The following is a 14,751-nucleotide window of genomic DNA, read 5'->3' on the forward strand; positions in this document are numbered from 1 at the left end:
TGTTTATTAATCACCTGCTCTGCTATTTCTTATAGCTTCATGCCTTCCCATATTCTGGATGATTTCCTTAGGATAGAATCCCAGAAGTGAAAATGGGTCAGTGGGCCATAGTGTACACCTAAGAGTGAGTGACTGAGGCCAGGTGCAGGGCAAGAGGATTGGTGAAGAGGAGCTTAGAAACTGAGGGGCCAGCATTATGGAAGAGTCACCTGTGTGCACACTGAAATCACCAAGAATAAAGAGGGAGTGATTATGGAGAAAGTGACCCTGAACCAGGAGCTAAAAACCCTTAAGGATGCTGGGGACTAGCCTGGGGTCCTTTGAAGTAGGGGTTCGTATATAGTCTAATAACATGAAAGTCAGTACTGATTTTTCAGAGGGGAGAGAGGGAGAATGGTCTGGAAGCACAGGTGAGGAGCAAGGCGGACACATACAGCCTCCAGGTCCAGTGGTCCTTGGGACCCACAGGGTTAGAGAGGGTGAGAGATGGGTCAGAAAGGCATGCACAGAGCAGCGGGGGCCAGGGCCAGGGACTGACATGGGCGTCCTGGGCTTCCTGAGCTTACCCTGTGCAAACACAAAGGACGAAGTGATTTCACCGCTGATAGCCAAAGGCAGGAAAAAGTCCAGGGACCAGAGCAGGGGCCGAGGGTCCTGGAGATGACTTCCAAGGGGCAGTTCATGGAGATGGCAGGGAGGGGCAAGGGGCGGGCTGCTCGGTGGGGACAAAAGGATGGGGGGCTCTAGGCTCTCTTGGAAGCTCCTTTATTTTCAGACCACATTGCGGTACTGGAAGCAGCAGAGCAAACATCACCCTTGTGGCCTGAGAAAGAGTTGCAGTTTCCACCCAGATAATTTCTTCACGAAGAACTATGCACTAGGAAAGATGACTGTGTATATTATTTTAAAATCATAAAACAAGCCAACAGAGGACAGGGGGCTCGGAACCTGTCCATGACCTGGGTCTGACTTTCCCCCTCACGCCTCGTGGTACCCACAGCGAACCCGTCCTACGTGCCCCCACCCCAGTGCCAGCCAGGCGAGTTCGCCTGCTCAAACAGCCGCTGCATCCAGGAACGCTGGAAGTGCGACGGGGACAACGACTGCCTGGACAACAGCGACGAGGCCCCTGCCCTCTGCCGTGAGTCCCTGCTGCACAGCCGGCCCTTGGGCAACAGCTGGAGAGCTGGGGGCCCCTCCCTCCGGCTGACCCCTGACCTCTCCCTCCTCAGATCAGCACACCTGCCCCTCGGACCGGTTCAAGTGCGAGAACAACCGTTGCATCCCCAACCGCTGGCTCTGTGACGGGGACAATGACTGCGGGAACAGCGAAGACGAGTCCAATGCCACTTGCTCAGGTGTGGGAGGGGCGTGACCACACCGGCACCCCTCAGTCACCGGGGCAGGGCAGGCGGGGGAGCCAGGCTTGGGAAGACAGAGGGGCCTCAGGGAGAGACAGGAGCACGGGGCACCCAGGGCAGAGGGGAAGGGAGGACAGGGTTGGCTGGGAGGCCCGTGCTTGCAGGGGACAGAGCACAGCTCTAGGTTGGGGATGACAAGCAAGGCGGATGGATCTTCTCCTTGGAGGACACCAGCGACCCCTCGAGAGACGGGGTGAAGCGTCCAGTGTGAGACCACGTAGGTGATTTTGAATGATGTCTCTAAGAAGAATAGCTTTGAGGTCCTTGGGGAGACTTCCAGAGAGGCAGAGAATAATAGCAAAGCAAGTGAAATTAAAGAGGGGACTCAGCTGTGAGCACTCACGCCCATCCCTGTCCCCAGCTCGCACCTGCCCACCCAACCAGTTCTCCTGTGCCAGTGGCCGCTGCATCCCCATCTCCTGGACGTGCGACCTGGATGACGATTGTGGGGACCGCTCCGATGAGTCAGCCTCGTGTGGTGAGCAAGACAGCAGGAAGGCCAGGCTGGCACGGGGAGGGAGGGCCCACGAGAGCGTGCCCTGGGGCGGGGGTGCTGGAGAGTCCCTGCACCTTAGTACCTGGGTGGCCTTGGGCAAGTTGCTCGACCTCCGTGGGCCCCTGTGAGTTTCATCTGCAGAGTGGGGATAATACTGGCATCCACGTCACAGCACTGATGTAGGGGTTCAGTGAGATCATGCGCGGAGAGCACTCGGCGCATGGCCTGCGTTTGGTAATTAATTGCTTAAAAAAAAGGATGCTTAGAGGGGTAGGAGTGAATGGGCAGAGTTCCAGGCCAAGGCACCTCCACTTAGCCTTCACTCCCCCATCTGGCTGGGCTGAGGGCTGCCGGTTATGGGAAGGACCCAGCGCCCACCTGCTTGGTGCTATGATGCTAAATAATCTTGAGGACCCTACTCAGCTACTCTTTCTCCCTGACAGCCTATCCCACCTGCTTCCCCCTGACTCAGTTTACCTGCAACAACGGCAGATGCATCAACATCAACTGGAGATGTGACAATGGTAAGAGCTTGTTTCCCTTCACCTGCCCTGATTCCTAGGAAAGCTAGAAGCCACAGCCAGGACCTGGGTGGCAGGTGAAGGGGTTTTAGAATCAAGCCGGGGCCTTCCTCCAGTTCACAGAAGTCCCCCTGGGTTGTCCAGGAGAAATAAGGACAAGCTAGAAACACTGTGGGGGAACCAAGATGGACCCAGGGGATACCCCGCCCATCACCTGTCAGTGCCATTCCTCCCCGGGCAGGGCCTGAGCTGCCCATCCTCTGGCAGAGGCTCAGGGGCCAGGGAGAGATGAGCAAGGAGAGCCCATGCCCAATGCCATTCTCCCTGCAAACCCCGTCTCCTGGGGTTATTCCAGGCTCTGGCTCCAGACTCGGGAGCCCACCTGGCAGTCAACCCTGGACCAGGTGATGTCAGCCGTGGGGGCCAGTGGACTGTTGTGTCTGTGCTGTCTTGGGGCTCTGGTCGTGTCTGGTGTGGTGTTGTGACGTGTTGCAGCAGTGGCTCGAGCCCTGGCTAATGTGTGTGAGGATGTATTGGGTCAGCCCCATGTTGCCCCTCATCTTTGCCGTGTCTCGTGTGCCAATGGTTGCCTTGGCGGTTTCTGTGTTTCAGAGAAGGATTGTGGGGACGGCTCTGATGAAAAGACCTGTCCTGAGCCTGCCGGTCAGTGCATAGAAGCACATGCACCATCTCCCCTAGAGCCCCAGCTGGCCTTGGGCCTCCTCCCAGGAGCCCCATGCAGCTCCCCACCCCAGGGCTCCTAGGATGTGAAGGAAAAGCAAGGAGAGAAAAGAGAGAGGAAGTGACAGAGGGAGAAAGAAAACAGTGAAAGGGAAAACAGAGAGGGCAGAAGGAGCCTTTCACAGGAGAGATGACAGAGAGGCGGGGACAAGAAGACCAAGACATGGGGGAAGGAGAGCGTCAGCGATGCAGAGGCAGCTGGAGAAGAGGCAGGAACACAACCCAAGGGGGACGGCCAAACCTGTCTTCTCGGGCGTCTTGAAAATGTGAAGGGAAGTCTGGTGCCCCCACTCTCCACGAGGCCCAGAATGCAGGACGTTGGCTCAGTCACCCTCAGATGCCTTCAGGCGGGGGCCGCCCCCAGCCTTCCCAGCTTCAGGCAGTGCCCCTCATGAGCCGGGAGCCCAGGGCTTGGGGCTGGTGATGCCCACGCTCAGGGCGGGGCCTGATGAACACCTTCCCTCCCCAGCAGAGAGGCCTCACCTATACTCCGCCCACCTTTGTCCCGCCAGAGCCAGAGAAATCCCTGCCTTTCCCCCAAAGCAAGCGGACCCCTGTTCTCACACCCTGCTGAAAGGGGAGAGGAATGAGTCCCAGCCCCAGCCCCAGCCTTCCGAGACTCAGGGAAGGGCCCTTCTGGAGCCCACCCTGCCTCTCTCCCTGCCCCCGTCACGTGGGCCATGGTGCATGGTGCAGTCTATGCAGTTTCTGTGTCTTTTCTGTTTTTTATTTTCTCAGTGGGACGGATGGGGTGGCTCGAGGGTGGGAACGGGGAGGCGGGAGCGGGGGCCCCATGCTGGGGTCATAGAGAAGGCCACTTGCTGACCCCCTGCTCTCCTCTTCCCTTCTTGCCTCCCCCCAGACAACGACTGTGGGGACAACAGTGACGAGGCCGGCTGCAGCCACTCCTGCTCTAGCACCCAGTTCAAGTGCAACAGCGGGCGCTGCATCCCTGAGCACTGGACCTGCGACGGGGACAACGACTGCGGGGACTACAGCGACGAGACCCACGCCAACTGCACCAACCAGGGTGGGCACCTAGGGACCAGTGGGGTGGGGACCAGACCATTCCACCATCCGTCCACCCTCCCCACTGCGTGTTTCCACCATCGGGGAGCCAGAGATAACCCAGACGTGGCTCTTACCCTTCAGCAGTTTCCAGTCCTGTGGGAGAGGGAGGTTGTCGACAAATCATTGTCACACACTGTTAAGATCTCAGGCTTTGCAGTGGGGTGGCCTTGGGTTTGAGCACCATCTCCGCAGCTTACTATCTGGGTGGCCTCGAGCAAGTTATTTAATCTCCATGGGCCCCTGTGAGTTTCATCTGCAAGGTGGGGATGATGATAGCACGGGCATCATCGTGTTGATGTGAGGCTTCAGTGAGATGGCACGCGGAAGGCACACAGCTCGTTTTTGGTAGCTGGTAGCATGAAAAAGGGATGCTCAGAGGGGTAGGGGTGGGGACCTACAGTGGGGACCAAAGGAGAGAAGGGTTGGTTCTGTGGGGTCCCCAGTGCCGAGGCCTCCAGGACCTAGCGTCTGTGGGATCCCCTGTGGAGGCGGGGGTTACTGGAAGGCACAGACCTCCTCAAGGGGTGTTGGTTTCTCATCCCTGGCCGATGGTTACCATGGAAGAATGCAGACCCGAGATTGCCCTGACCTCAAGAGAAGTCAGAAATGCAGATTTATATGTGAAATCTACCCATTTTAAAGCACTGGTATATTCGTTTCCTAGAGCTGCTGGAACAAAGTACCACAAACTAAGTAGCTTAAACAACAGAAATGTATTGTCTCACAGTTCTGGAGGCTAGAAGTCCAAGACCCAAATGTTGGCAGGGTTGGTGCCTTCTAAGGGTTATGGAGGAGAGTCTATTCCAGGCTCCTCTCCTAGCTTCTGGCATTCGACGGCAATCGGCGTTCCTTGGCTTTTGCGTGCTTCACCCCGATCCCTGCCTCCATCTTTCATGGCGTTCTCGCTGGGTGCGTGTCTGTCTCTGTGTCCAGGTTCCCTCTTTATATGAGGACGCAGTCATATTGGATTAGGGCCCACCCTAATGACCTCATCTTAAGTTGATCGTCCGCAAAGGAAGACCTATTTCCGAATAAGGTCATATTCACAGGTACTGAGTTAGGACTTCAGCATCTTTTTAGGGAGAGCAAATCCACCCATACAACTGGAAATTGATCTGAAAAGTTTTAAAAACATGGCAGACCAAAATCTCTCTGTAGGCCTCATCTGGCCCCTGGACCACCAGTTTACAACCTCTGCCTTGTAGAATTAAGGTGCGCATAGTGGGGACAGTACTGAAAGCACTGAGTACCCACTGCAGGCCCAGCACTAAGAGGCAGGATGGGGAGGGTCTCCCGAGGCTCAGGAAACAGTCACTGAGCCTCGAGGGCCGTCTCTGAGAAGGGTCGGGTGAGTGGGACGGGTAATAGTGCCTTGGGATTCTGAGAAGAGGACCCCTGGAGCCCCGTGATGTGGTGAGGTGGGAAGAGCTCTCTGCCCCTCACAAGCTGGGTGAACTCGGACAAGTTGCTTCCTCTGAGCCTTGGCTTCCTCCTCTGTGAAGTGAGAGGAGATGTGCGGGGGCCTGGCCCGTGGGAGCAGGGATGTCATGATTGGTAGTTAACCATTGTTAACTATGGTTGTGAGCTGGAATGGTCTGGGACCATTCCGGCGGAGGTGGGATTTAAACTGGGCCCCGAAGAGGGATTAGGCTGTGGGTAAATGGACAAGAGAGAGGGTCTTTTTTTTTTTTTTTTTTTATTGGAGTATAGTTGATTTACAATGTTGTGGTAGTTTCAGGTGTACAGCAAAGTGAATCTGCTATACATATACATAGATCCACTCTTTTTTAGATTCTTTTCCCATATAGGCCATTACAGAGTATTGATTAGAGTTCCCTATACTATATAGTAGGTTCTTATTAGTCATCTATTTTACATATAGTAGTGTGTAGGTGTCAATCCCAGTCTTCCATTTTATCCTTCCCCCGCTTACCCCCGGTAACTAGAGGAAGGGTCTTTAGATGGAGGGTGGGAGTGGCCTGGAGCACCCAGCAGTAAGACTTCGAAGGTGAAACTGAGTACTGCTGCAGGGGCCAGTGGGGCTGGGTGGGGCCCCTCAGACTAGAGGGGACAGCAGGGAATGAGGCAGTGCCTGGAGGGGGCAGATTACAACAGCAGGTGAAAGCAGGTCAGGCACTGGGGACCTTCGAAGGATCTCAAAGCTGGAAGGTGATAAGATGTAGGAAATGCTTTCAGAAGACAATCCTGGAAGGGCATTAGATTGGAAAGAGGTTCAGGGGCCCTGAGGAAGGAAACTCGGCTCAGAGGTTGCTGCTGAAGTCCAGGCATGAGACGAGCGCGTCGACCGTGCTCCTGGTGGGGCAGGTAGGGGGAGCGGGAGCGTAAGGTGAGGCTCGTGCACAGTCACCTGTGCCTCGGGTGCTGCTTCCGCTCCTTCCCCAGACTCCTGAGTCAGATCTCACCGGAGCAGCCAGTGTGATCCTACAGAACATGTCAGATCTCTCCCCGGCCCTGCCCTCAAGCCTGCACTGGCTCCCTGTACACTTTGAATTCCTGCTGAGTCCCGCTCCATGGCCTGCAGGGCTCCCCCAACCTATCTGACCTGGATTCCTGCCACTCATCTCCTCCTTCACTCTACTCCAACTGTGCAGCCTTAAATATGCCCTGGGCATTTTTCCAATATGCCCTGCAGGGTCCTACCTCAGAGACTTTGCACTAGCTGTTCCCTCTTCCTGGAATGCAACTCCAGGTAATCTCATGGCTCACGTCATTCAGGCCTCGGCTCAAACATCTCCTGCTTAAGGGCCTTTCCTGACTGTCTTGTCTCAAGTAGCATCCCATCCTCCCTGACCTTGACCTGGCTTTGTCTGCATAGCCTTGATCACTACCTGCAGTTCCATTCTGGATTTTTGTGTCATGTCTTCACTGTTTCTCTTTCCTGCTAGGACTTCAGCTCCACGAGCGTAAGGACTTTGTCTTGTTCGTGCTGGCACCTGAAACAGTGCCTGGCACACAGTAGTTGCTCAATAAGTGTTTGTGAAGTGAATGAATGAAACGGAGGCTAGGCTAAGGTGGGGGCATTTGAGCTCTGGCTTATTAGCAAATTGCTTATCCAGTCAAGCTCTCGTGTGTAAAATAGGGAGATTAGACGAGATGATTTCTGAGTCCTGGAAGGTGTAATAGCCCTGACTCTGAGTTAGCGCTTTCGAGGGGTGTCAGCAGGACTCAGAGAACTCTCCATCCCTGCCTCAGCTCATAGCCCCAGGCTGGGTGTAGCAGGAGGGGGTTGAGAAGGTAGAGATGGGAACAGCTGACCTGGAGCCCTCAACCCCCCCGTGCCCTCCACCTGTCCCCCTGCAGCCACAAGGCCTCCTGGCGGCTGCCACAATGATGAGTTCCAGTGCCGGCTGGATGGTCTGTGCATCCCCCTGCGGTGGCGCTGCGATGGGGACACTGACTGCATGGACTCCAGTGACGAGAAGAGCTGTGAGGGAGTGACCCACGTCTGTGACCCCAATGTCAAGTTTGGCTGCAAAGACTCTGGTAAAAAGGACTGAAGGGAAACAACGTGGACAGGAGGAGACCCTGTTGAGAGCAGAGCAGTGGCAAGGGAGACAGCACTGTACTGTGAGGAGTGGGGTGGGGACACTGTGAGGCAAAAGGCTGCACAGAAGAAGCTTGTGATTGATGCGGGGGGAAGGTATGCAGGGGCCAGGGCCTGCCCTAAGGGCCCTGGGAACCAAAACCCGCACCAGTGTTGAGCTTCAACACCTCCTACAGATTCCTACCTTCTTTGTTGCCCATGTGAATTTGACAGAAAAAGCCTCAAGGTTCCTAGTGGACCCCAAAGCCTTGTAGTCGTGACCCTGTGAGAGAAGCCCACTGGGTCTGGGAAGAAGGGCACAGAGAGCCCTGCTGCCCAGGCCCGGCCCCTCATGCTCTACCCATCCCCCAGCGCGGTGTATCAGCAAAGCATGGGTGTGTGATGGCGACAGCGACTGTGAGGATAACTCGGATGAGGAGAACTGTGAGTCCCTGGCCTGCAGGCCACCCTCACACCCCTGTGCCAACAACACCTCGGTCTGCCTGCCCCCTGACAAGCTGTGTGATGGCAACGACGACTGTGGAGATGGCTCGGATGAGGGAGAGCTCTGCGGTGAGGCCTGGGCCTATGAGAGGCCCCAGCAGAGGAGTGGGCAGGGGGGCTGGATAAGGAGTCTGGGCCAGGCCAGGGCAGTGGAACAGGACGAGCTCCGTGGGGAGAGGGCTCAGACTGGAAAAGGGCAGCTGTGGCAGCTGGGCAAGTAGTACCCAGAGCAATGAACAAAAACCCGTGTCGATTCAGGACTCACTTTGCCAAGAGGCTGTGCTAAGCGTCACACTGTTATAGCATTTAGTCCATAAAGGAGCCCTGTGAGGCAGATACAATCCTCACCCGCATCTTACAGATGAGAAGACTGAGGCTCAGAGAGGTTAAATAACTGGCCCAAGGTCACACCGCTTGTGAAGTGCTGTGGAGACAGTGCAGCGCAGCCCCACCCCGCAGGCGCAGCCCACTCAGCCACGGCTCCTGCTGCAGAGCAGTGCAGAGCGGCCTTATCTCCTCTGAGCCAAGCAGAGTCAGGTTCTCGGAGGAGAAGAGTAGGAGATAAGGACTGGCCCTGAGAACTGCTGACGGGTCATCCTTCAGGGCTGGCAGGTCCCAGGGCGTGTCAGAGGACCCAGACCAGGACACTCCCTACCACAACCCCCCAAAATCACACCTACATCAGGAGAGAGAGAGAGGAAAGGGGACCCTCCCAGAAAGAGGCGAAAGGCTGGGGCCCCCACGGTGGGCTCAAGACGGGGCAGGGAAATAGAGGCCAGAGAGAGATGCAGCCACAGTGGAGGGGTGCTCCTCAGGGGAAGGAGAGGGTTGGTCCTACGTGGTGGGCGCCAGGGTCCTGCCTCCTTCCAGATCCTGACCCTGGTCCTGTCCCTCGCTCCGCACCCCGCAGACCAGTGCTCTCTGAATAACGGTGGCTGCAGCCACAACTGCTCGGTGGCACCTGGCGAAGGCATAGTGTGCTCGTGCCCTCTGGGCATGGAGCTGGGCCCTGACAACCACACGTGCCAGATCCAGAGCTACTGCGCCAAGCACCTCAAGTGCAGCCAGAAGTGCGACCAGAACAAGTTCAGTGTGAAGTGCTCCTGCTACGAGGGCTGGGTGCTGGAGCCGGACGGCGAGAGCTGCCGCAGCCTGGGTGAGACGCGGGTCGGGGTGGCCGGGCAGCTGGGCAGGCCGGGCAGGCCCCTGAGCTGCAGTAGGCTGGACTCGGGCGGCCGAATGCCAGAGGCTGAGGTTTCCATCCAGGCCCGGTGCCAGGGCCCATGGAGAGAGACCCTGCCTGCCCCTGGACAGGGTGGCTCGGAGGCAACAGGCCCCTTGTGACCCTATCACACTCCTCCCCAGACCCTTTCAAGCCGTTTATCATCTTCTCCAACCGCCATGAGATCCGGCGCATCGACCTTCACAAAGGGGACTACAGCGTCCTGGTGCCCGGCCTGCGCAACACCATCGCCCTGGACTTCCACCTCAGCCAGAGCGCCCTCTACTGGACCGACGTGGTGGAGGACAAGATCTACCGCGGGAAGCTGCTGGACAACGGAGGTGACCACCGCCTGCCCAGGACCGACGCAAGGCCCAGTGCACCCAGACCGGGCCCTTGGGCACTCAGAACCATGGGACCAGATGCAGGCTGCCAGGAGCAGAGGCCCTTAGCTCCCCTGTCCCCCACACTCTTGTTAATTGGGTTAGATTTTGCTGTGGGTCTCAGTGCCTGACGCCCCGTAATTATTGTCAGCAGAGCTGCCAGACTGATAATTAACAAAATGATCAGCCTTTCTTTGAAACGGCCAGAATTGCAGGCTTGCAAGAAAAAAGGCATTTAGGGGTGGGGTACCTGAACCCTGCCTGCTGTCCCAAGGCGGCCTGACCCATCACAGATTTCCTGCACTGATAATACACATTCCTGGGACTTCCCTGGCAGTCCAGTGGTTAAGCCTCCACGCTTCCACTGCAGGGGGCACAGGTTTGATCCCTGGTCGGGGAACTAAGATCCCGCATGCCCCTCGGCGTGGCCAAAACAAAAAACCAAAAAAACCCACATTCCTGAGCCCCTGCTACACACACCGGGCCCAGGGGAGACAGCAGGGAGCAAACGGGCCAAAATGTCTGCCCTCACGGAGCTTACACACCAGTGGGAACGTCAGATATAAACACAGCAAATGAGTACAACACGGACTGTGACAGAGCGGGTAGCACTGTGGATAAAAAGAAAGGAGGCAAGGTGGGTAGGGAGAATGGGGGTGGCATTTGAATAGGATGGTCAAGGAAGGCCCCCTGAGAAGCTGACGTCTGAGCAAAGACTTAAAAGAAGCACAGTTTACTAGAGGAGTTGGTATTGTTTGTCATAGAGAAACCCTGGAACCATCTCAAATATCCATCAACAAGAGAATGGCCTAGTAGACTGTGAAAATGTCCACACTATGTAATGGTTTCTAAATTAATGACATATATATACATATATATGTACACACATATATGTATATAAAACCATTGAAAAACCTCTAGAAAGTTCTGTCTGCCTCATATTGGGTCTAGGTCTGTTCCCCAAAGCCCTCACCCTCTGCTCTGACCTCCTACCAGGGATTAGCCCTTCAGAGAGTTGCAGGCAGAAGATAGCTGCCACTTCCCCTTCTCCAGTGTTCTAGAAGCCAGGCTTCTACTTGACCTCCTGGGGCAGGGGGCCCGGGTGAGGAGAGCGGGGGCTCTGGGAACCCCAGTCAAATCTGGAGCACACCAGAGGTGTTTGCGGAGGTGTCAGGGTTGAGGGTGGGCCATCCAGGGTTCCTAGGATATCGTGAATTCACCCCACCCCAGGCGATTCTAACCTCCTGCAACCTCTCTTCTCCAGCCCTGACCAGTTTCGAGGTGGTGATTCAGTACGGCCTAGCCACACCCGAGGGCCTGGCTGTAGACTGGATTGCAGGCAACATCTACTGGGTGGAGAGTAACCTGGACCAGATTGAGGTGGCCAAGCTGGATGGGACCCTGAGGACCACGCTGCTGGCCGGTGACATTGAGCACCCAAGGGCGATTGCACTGGATCCCCGGGATGGGTGAGGACCCCGCCCAGCCCTGTTCTGGCCTCATGACCCCCCTGAAGCCTCGTTCGGCCGGGCCGGGCCAGGCGTAGCTGCCTCCTCAATGCTATTTGCTCCCTCCGGCCTTCACCAAGGATCCTAGCAGAGCCCCTTCCCCGGGCCTCGACCTTGGCCATCCTGACCCCCTCCCCGCTCCTCAGGATCTTGTTTTGGACGGACTGGGATGCCAGCCTGCCCCGCATCGAGGCAGCCTCCATGAGTGGGGCCGGGCGCCGTACCATCCACCGGGAGACGGGCTCTGGGGGCTGGCCCAACGGGCTCACCGTGGACTACCTGGAGAAGCGCATCCTCTGGATCGACGCCAGGTCGGCACCAGCGCCTCGTCCCGGAGGCCTCCATCCTCCCCTCCTCCTCAGGGACAGGGTGGAGCCAAGGGTCCCGGGACCTGGCAGCCATGAGGGTGGTGAGAAGGCCCGGGGGAGCTGGAGCCAGAGCCACACGGCCAAGGGCCCAGGAGGAGGACTGAGTGAGAGGAGAGTCTGGGCTGGGGAAGAGGTGCAGACGGAAGAGGGTAGAGGCAGGGCTGCCCCCCGCACGGGAGTGCCCGCCGAGGGCCGAAGTGCAACGCCATCCTCACTCACACGTCTGTGTGCTCTCCTAGGGGCTCTGTCTGCCCAGGGAGAGGGGAGACTTTTTCTAGGTGGTGTCCCCAAAGGGGGTCCCTTTTTCTAGTCTTCACCACAGCCCTGTGTGCTAACAGCAGCCCTGGGGAGAAGCAAGCTGAAAGACCTGGGTCAGGGGAATTGGGGTCAGAGCTGGGATCCCAGACCTCGAGCCACGTGGTTCCTGCTCCACAGGGTGCCGTGGGCTGGGGCATGGAGGGTGGGAGCCCCAGGCCACGTGCCCCGAGGTCTGAGGTCCCCACCCGGCTCCTCACTCTGCCCCGACCACGCTCTCAGGTCAGACGCCATTTACTCAGCCCGTTACGACGGCTCCGGTCACATGGAGGTGCTTCGGGGACACGAGTTCCTGTCGCACCCGTTTGCAGTGACACTGTACGGTGGCGAGGTGTACTGGACGGACTGGCGGACAAACACGCTGGCCAAGGCCAACAAGTGGACCGGCCACAATGTCACCGTGGTACAGAGGACCAATACCCAGCCCTTCGACCTGCAGGTGTATCACCCCTCCCGGCAGCCCATGGGTAAGGGACCAGAAAGGAGCCAGCAGCCTCTGTACAAGCTTCCAGGAGAGGAGGGGTCTGTGCTGGGGCGGTGGGGGTGAGCCAGCCTGCTGACAGAGGCGGGTCTGGCAGCAGCGATGCTGGGACAGGAAGGGGAGTGGAGAGGGTGAAGGCCAGGTGAGCAGGGCCGGTTGCGTCACTGGGTGCTCTTGCTTTCCCCTGCCCTCCCAGCTCCCAACCCCTGTGAGGCCAATGGGGGCCGGGGCCCCTGCTCCCACCTGTGCCTCATCAACTACAACCGGACGGTTTCCTGCGCCTGCCCGCACCTCATGAAGCTCCACAAGGACAATACCACCTGCTATGGTAGGAGGCCCCCCCTCCAGAGCTGGGGTAAACCAAGGCTGAAGGGGAAAGGGTCGGGTACCCAAGCTCCAGGTTCTAAGTGAAGGTCGGCAGTCTCAGCTGGGAGGATCCTGAACGGAGAGGCTCCAGAGGCAGCTGCTGGAGGAAGAGGCTGGCACTCCGGCAGGAGGGTTATGCCCAGCAGGGTCTCCCCGATAGCCGAGGGCCAGCAGCAAACAGAAGGAGCCAGGAGAATCCGGGGGGTGGGAAGCGTGGAGGCAGGGGGCCGCCGTCAGTGACCTGCCCCGTGCCCACAGAGTTTAAGAAGTTCCTGCTGTACGCACGTCAGATGGAGATCCGGGGCGTGGACCTGGACGCCCCCTACTACAACTACATCATCTCCTTCACGGTGCCTGATATCGACAACGTCACGGTGCTGGACTACGACGCCCGAGAGCAGCGCGTTTACTGGTCCGACGTGCGGACCCAGGCCATCAAGCGGGCCTTCATCAACGGCACAGGCGTGGAGACGGTTGTCTCTGCAGGTTCTGTCCTGGCCCTGGGACCCCTACTGGGCATGGGTACCCCCCAACCCCGCCCTCGCTCCCAACCCTGGTCCCAGCCCCACTCCCTGGTCCCCTTGGTCCTGATGTTCCTTCTCCAAATTCTTTTCCCTCTCTGGCTCCAGTCCTGGTTTCGTGATCCCTGTTCCCCCAGAAACCAGTCTGGCCCCTCCCCGCGAGCCTCCTGACCTGTGTCCTGAAAACACCCAATCACAACTCCCCACTGTGTCCGCAGACTTGCCAAATGCCCATGGGCTGGCTGTCGACTGGGTGTCCCGAAACCTGTTCTGGACAAGCTACGACACCAACAAGAAGCAGATCAACGTGGCCCGGCTGGACGGCTCCTTCAAGAATGCGGTGGTGCAGGGCTTGGAGCAGCCCCACGGCCTGGTTGTCCACCCGCTGCGTGGGTAGGTCCAGGGCCCAGGGTTGAGGAGCATGGGGTGTGGGGTGGGGGAAAAGAGGACTCTGACCCTCCCCTCCTGGCGCCCCCAGGAAGCTCTACTGGACGGACGGTGACAACATCAGCATGGCCAACATGGACGGCAGCAACCGCACCCTGCTCTTCAGTGGCCAGAGGGGCCCAGTGGGTACGAGCTCACCCTGCTGCCCTGCAGCCCTGCCTCCCCTAATTCCTCCACCAGGAGATGCTCTCAGGGTTCTCCCCAGTTGTCGCTCCATCTCCCCAAACTTCTGGCTTAGTACTTGCCCTCACCACCCTCCTCCCAAAACCACACACATACTCTGTACCTCACTCTGTATCCCCAGACATGAGAGGCCCAGCTGGGTCAGGCTCCTGGATTCCGGCCCTGGTGCCGTGCTCTCTGGCAGTGACACCCCCCTCCTCTTCCAGGCCTGGCTATCGACTTCCCTGAAAGCAAACTCTACTGGATCAGCTCCAAGAACCATACCATCAACCGCTGCAACCTGGACGGGAGTGGGCTAGAGGTCATCGACGCCATGCGGAACCAGCTGGGCAAGGCCACCGCCCTGGCCATCATGGGTGAGGGCCACTGGGTGGGAGCAGGGACCAGAGCAGAGCAGGCGGGCCAGACGGGCCAGGAGACAGGGCTGGCCTGGGGGCGGGGCCTTCCCCAGGGTCTCATCCCCTCCTGCCACCACAGGGGACAAGCTGTGGTGGGCAGATCAGGTGTCAGAGAAGATGGGCACGTGCAACAAGGCCGACGGCTCGGGCTCCGTGGTCCTGCGGAACAGCACCACCCTGGTGATGCACATGAAGGTCTACGATGAGAGCATCCAGCTGGGTGAGGCGGGGGCGAGGGGCAGGGGCAGTGGGATGGGGGTC

At 58.1% G+C, this 14,751-nt stretch overlaps 1 protein-coding gene across 2 annotated transcripts in view; it reads left to right on the forward strand.

Moving 5' to 3' along the window:
* The window catches only part of LRP1 (LDL receptor related protein 1), a 78,783-nt gene that overhangs the window by 33,579 nt on the left and 30,453 nt on the right, over positions 1–14,751 (forward strand). The window contains exons 16-34 of one of the 2 annotated variants that reach the window (XM_060025038.1): positions 1,001–1,141; positions 1,233–1,358; positions 1,783–1,899; positions 2,361–2,441; positions 3,051–3,101; positions 4,042–4,209; positions 7,572–7,754; positions 8,167–8,367; positions 9,209–9,454; positions 9,664–9,861; positions 11,168–11,372; positions 11,558–11,722; positions 12,317–12,561; positions 12,772–12,903; positions 13,200–13,427; positions 13,681–13,855; positions 13,941–14,035; positions 14,299–14,448; positions 14,570–14,710. In XM_060025038.1, coding sequence (XP_059881021.1) covers positions 1,001–1,141; positions 1,233–1,358; positions 1,783–1,899; positions 2,361–2,441; positions 3,051–3,101; positions 4,042–4,209; positions 7,572–7,754; positions 8,167–8,367; positions 9,209–9,454; positions 9,664–9,861; positions 11,168–11,372; positions 11,558–11,722; positions 12,317–12,561; positions 12,772–12,903; positions 13,200–13,427; positions 13,681–13,855; positions 13,941–14,035; positions 14,299–14,448; positions 14,570–14,710 — 3,048 coding nt within the window. The remainder of the gene's footprint in view (positions 1–1,000; positions 1,142–1,232; positions 1,359–1,782; positions 1,900–2,360; positions 2,442–3,050; positions 3,102–4,041; positions 4,210–7,571; positions 7,755–8,166; positions 8,368–9,208; positions 9,455–9,663; positions 9,862–11,167; positions 11,373–11,557; positions 11,723–12,316; positions 12,562–12,771; positions 12,904–13,199; positions 13,428–13,680; positions 13,856–13,940; positions 14,036–14,298; positions 14,449–14,569; positions 14,711–14,751) is intronic. The other variant, XM_060025039.1, reaches the window with a different exon arrangement.

Source organism: Delphinus delphis, chromosome 11 (genome assembly GCF_949987515.2).
Source record: "Delphinus delphis chromosome 11, mDelDel1.2, whole genome shotgun sequence".
Taxonomy (NCBI): Eukaryota; Metazoa; Chordata; class Mammalia; order Artiodactyla; family Delphinidae; genus Delphinus; species Delphinus delphis.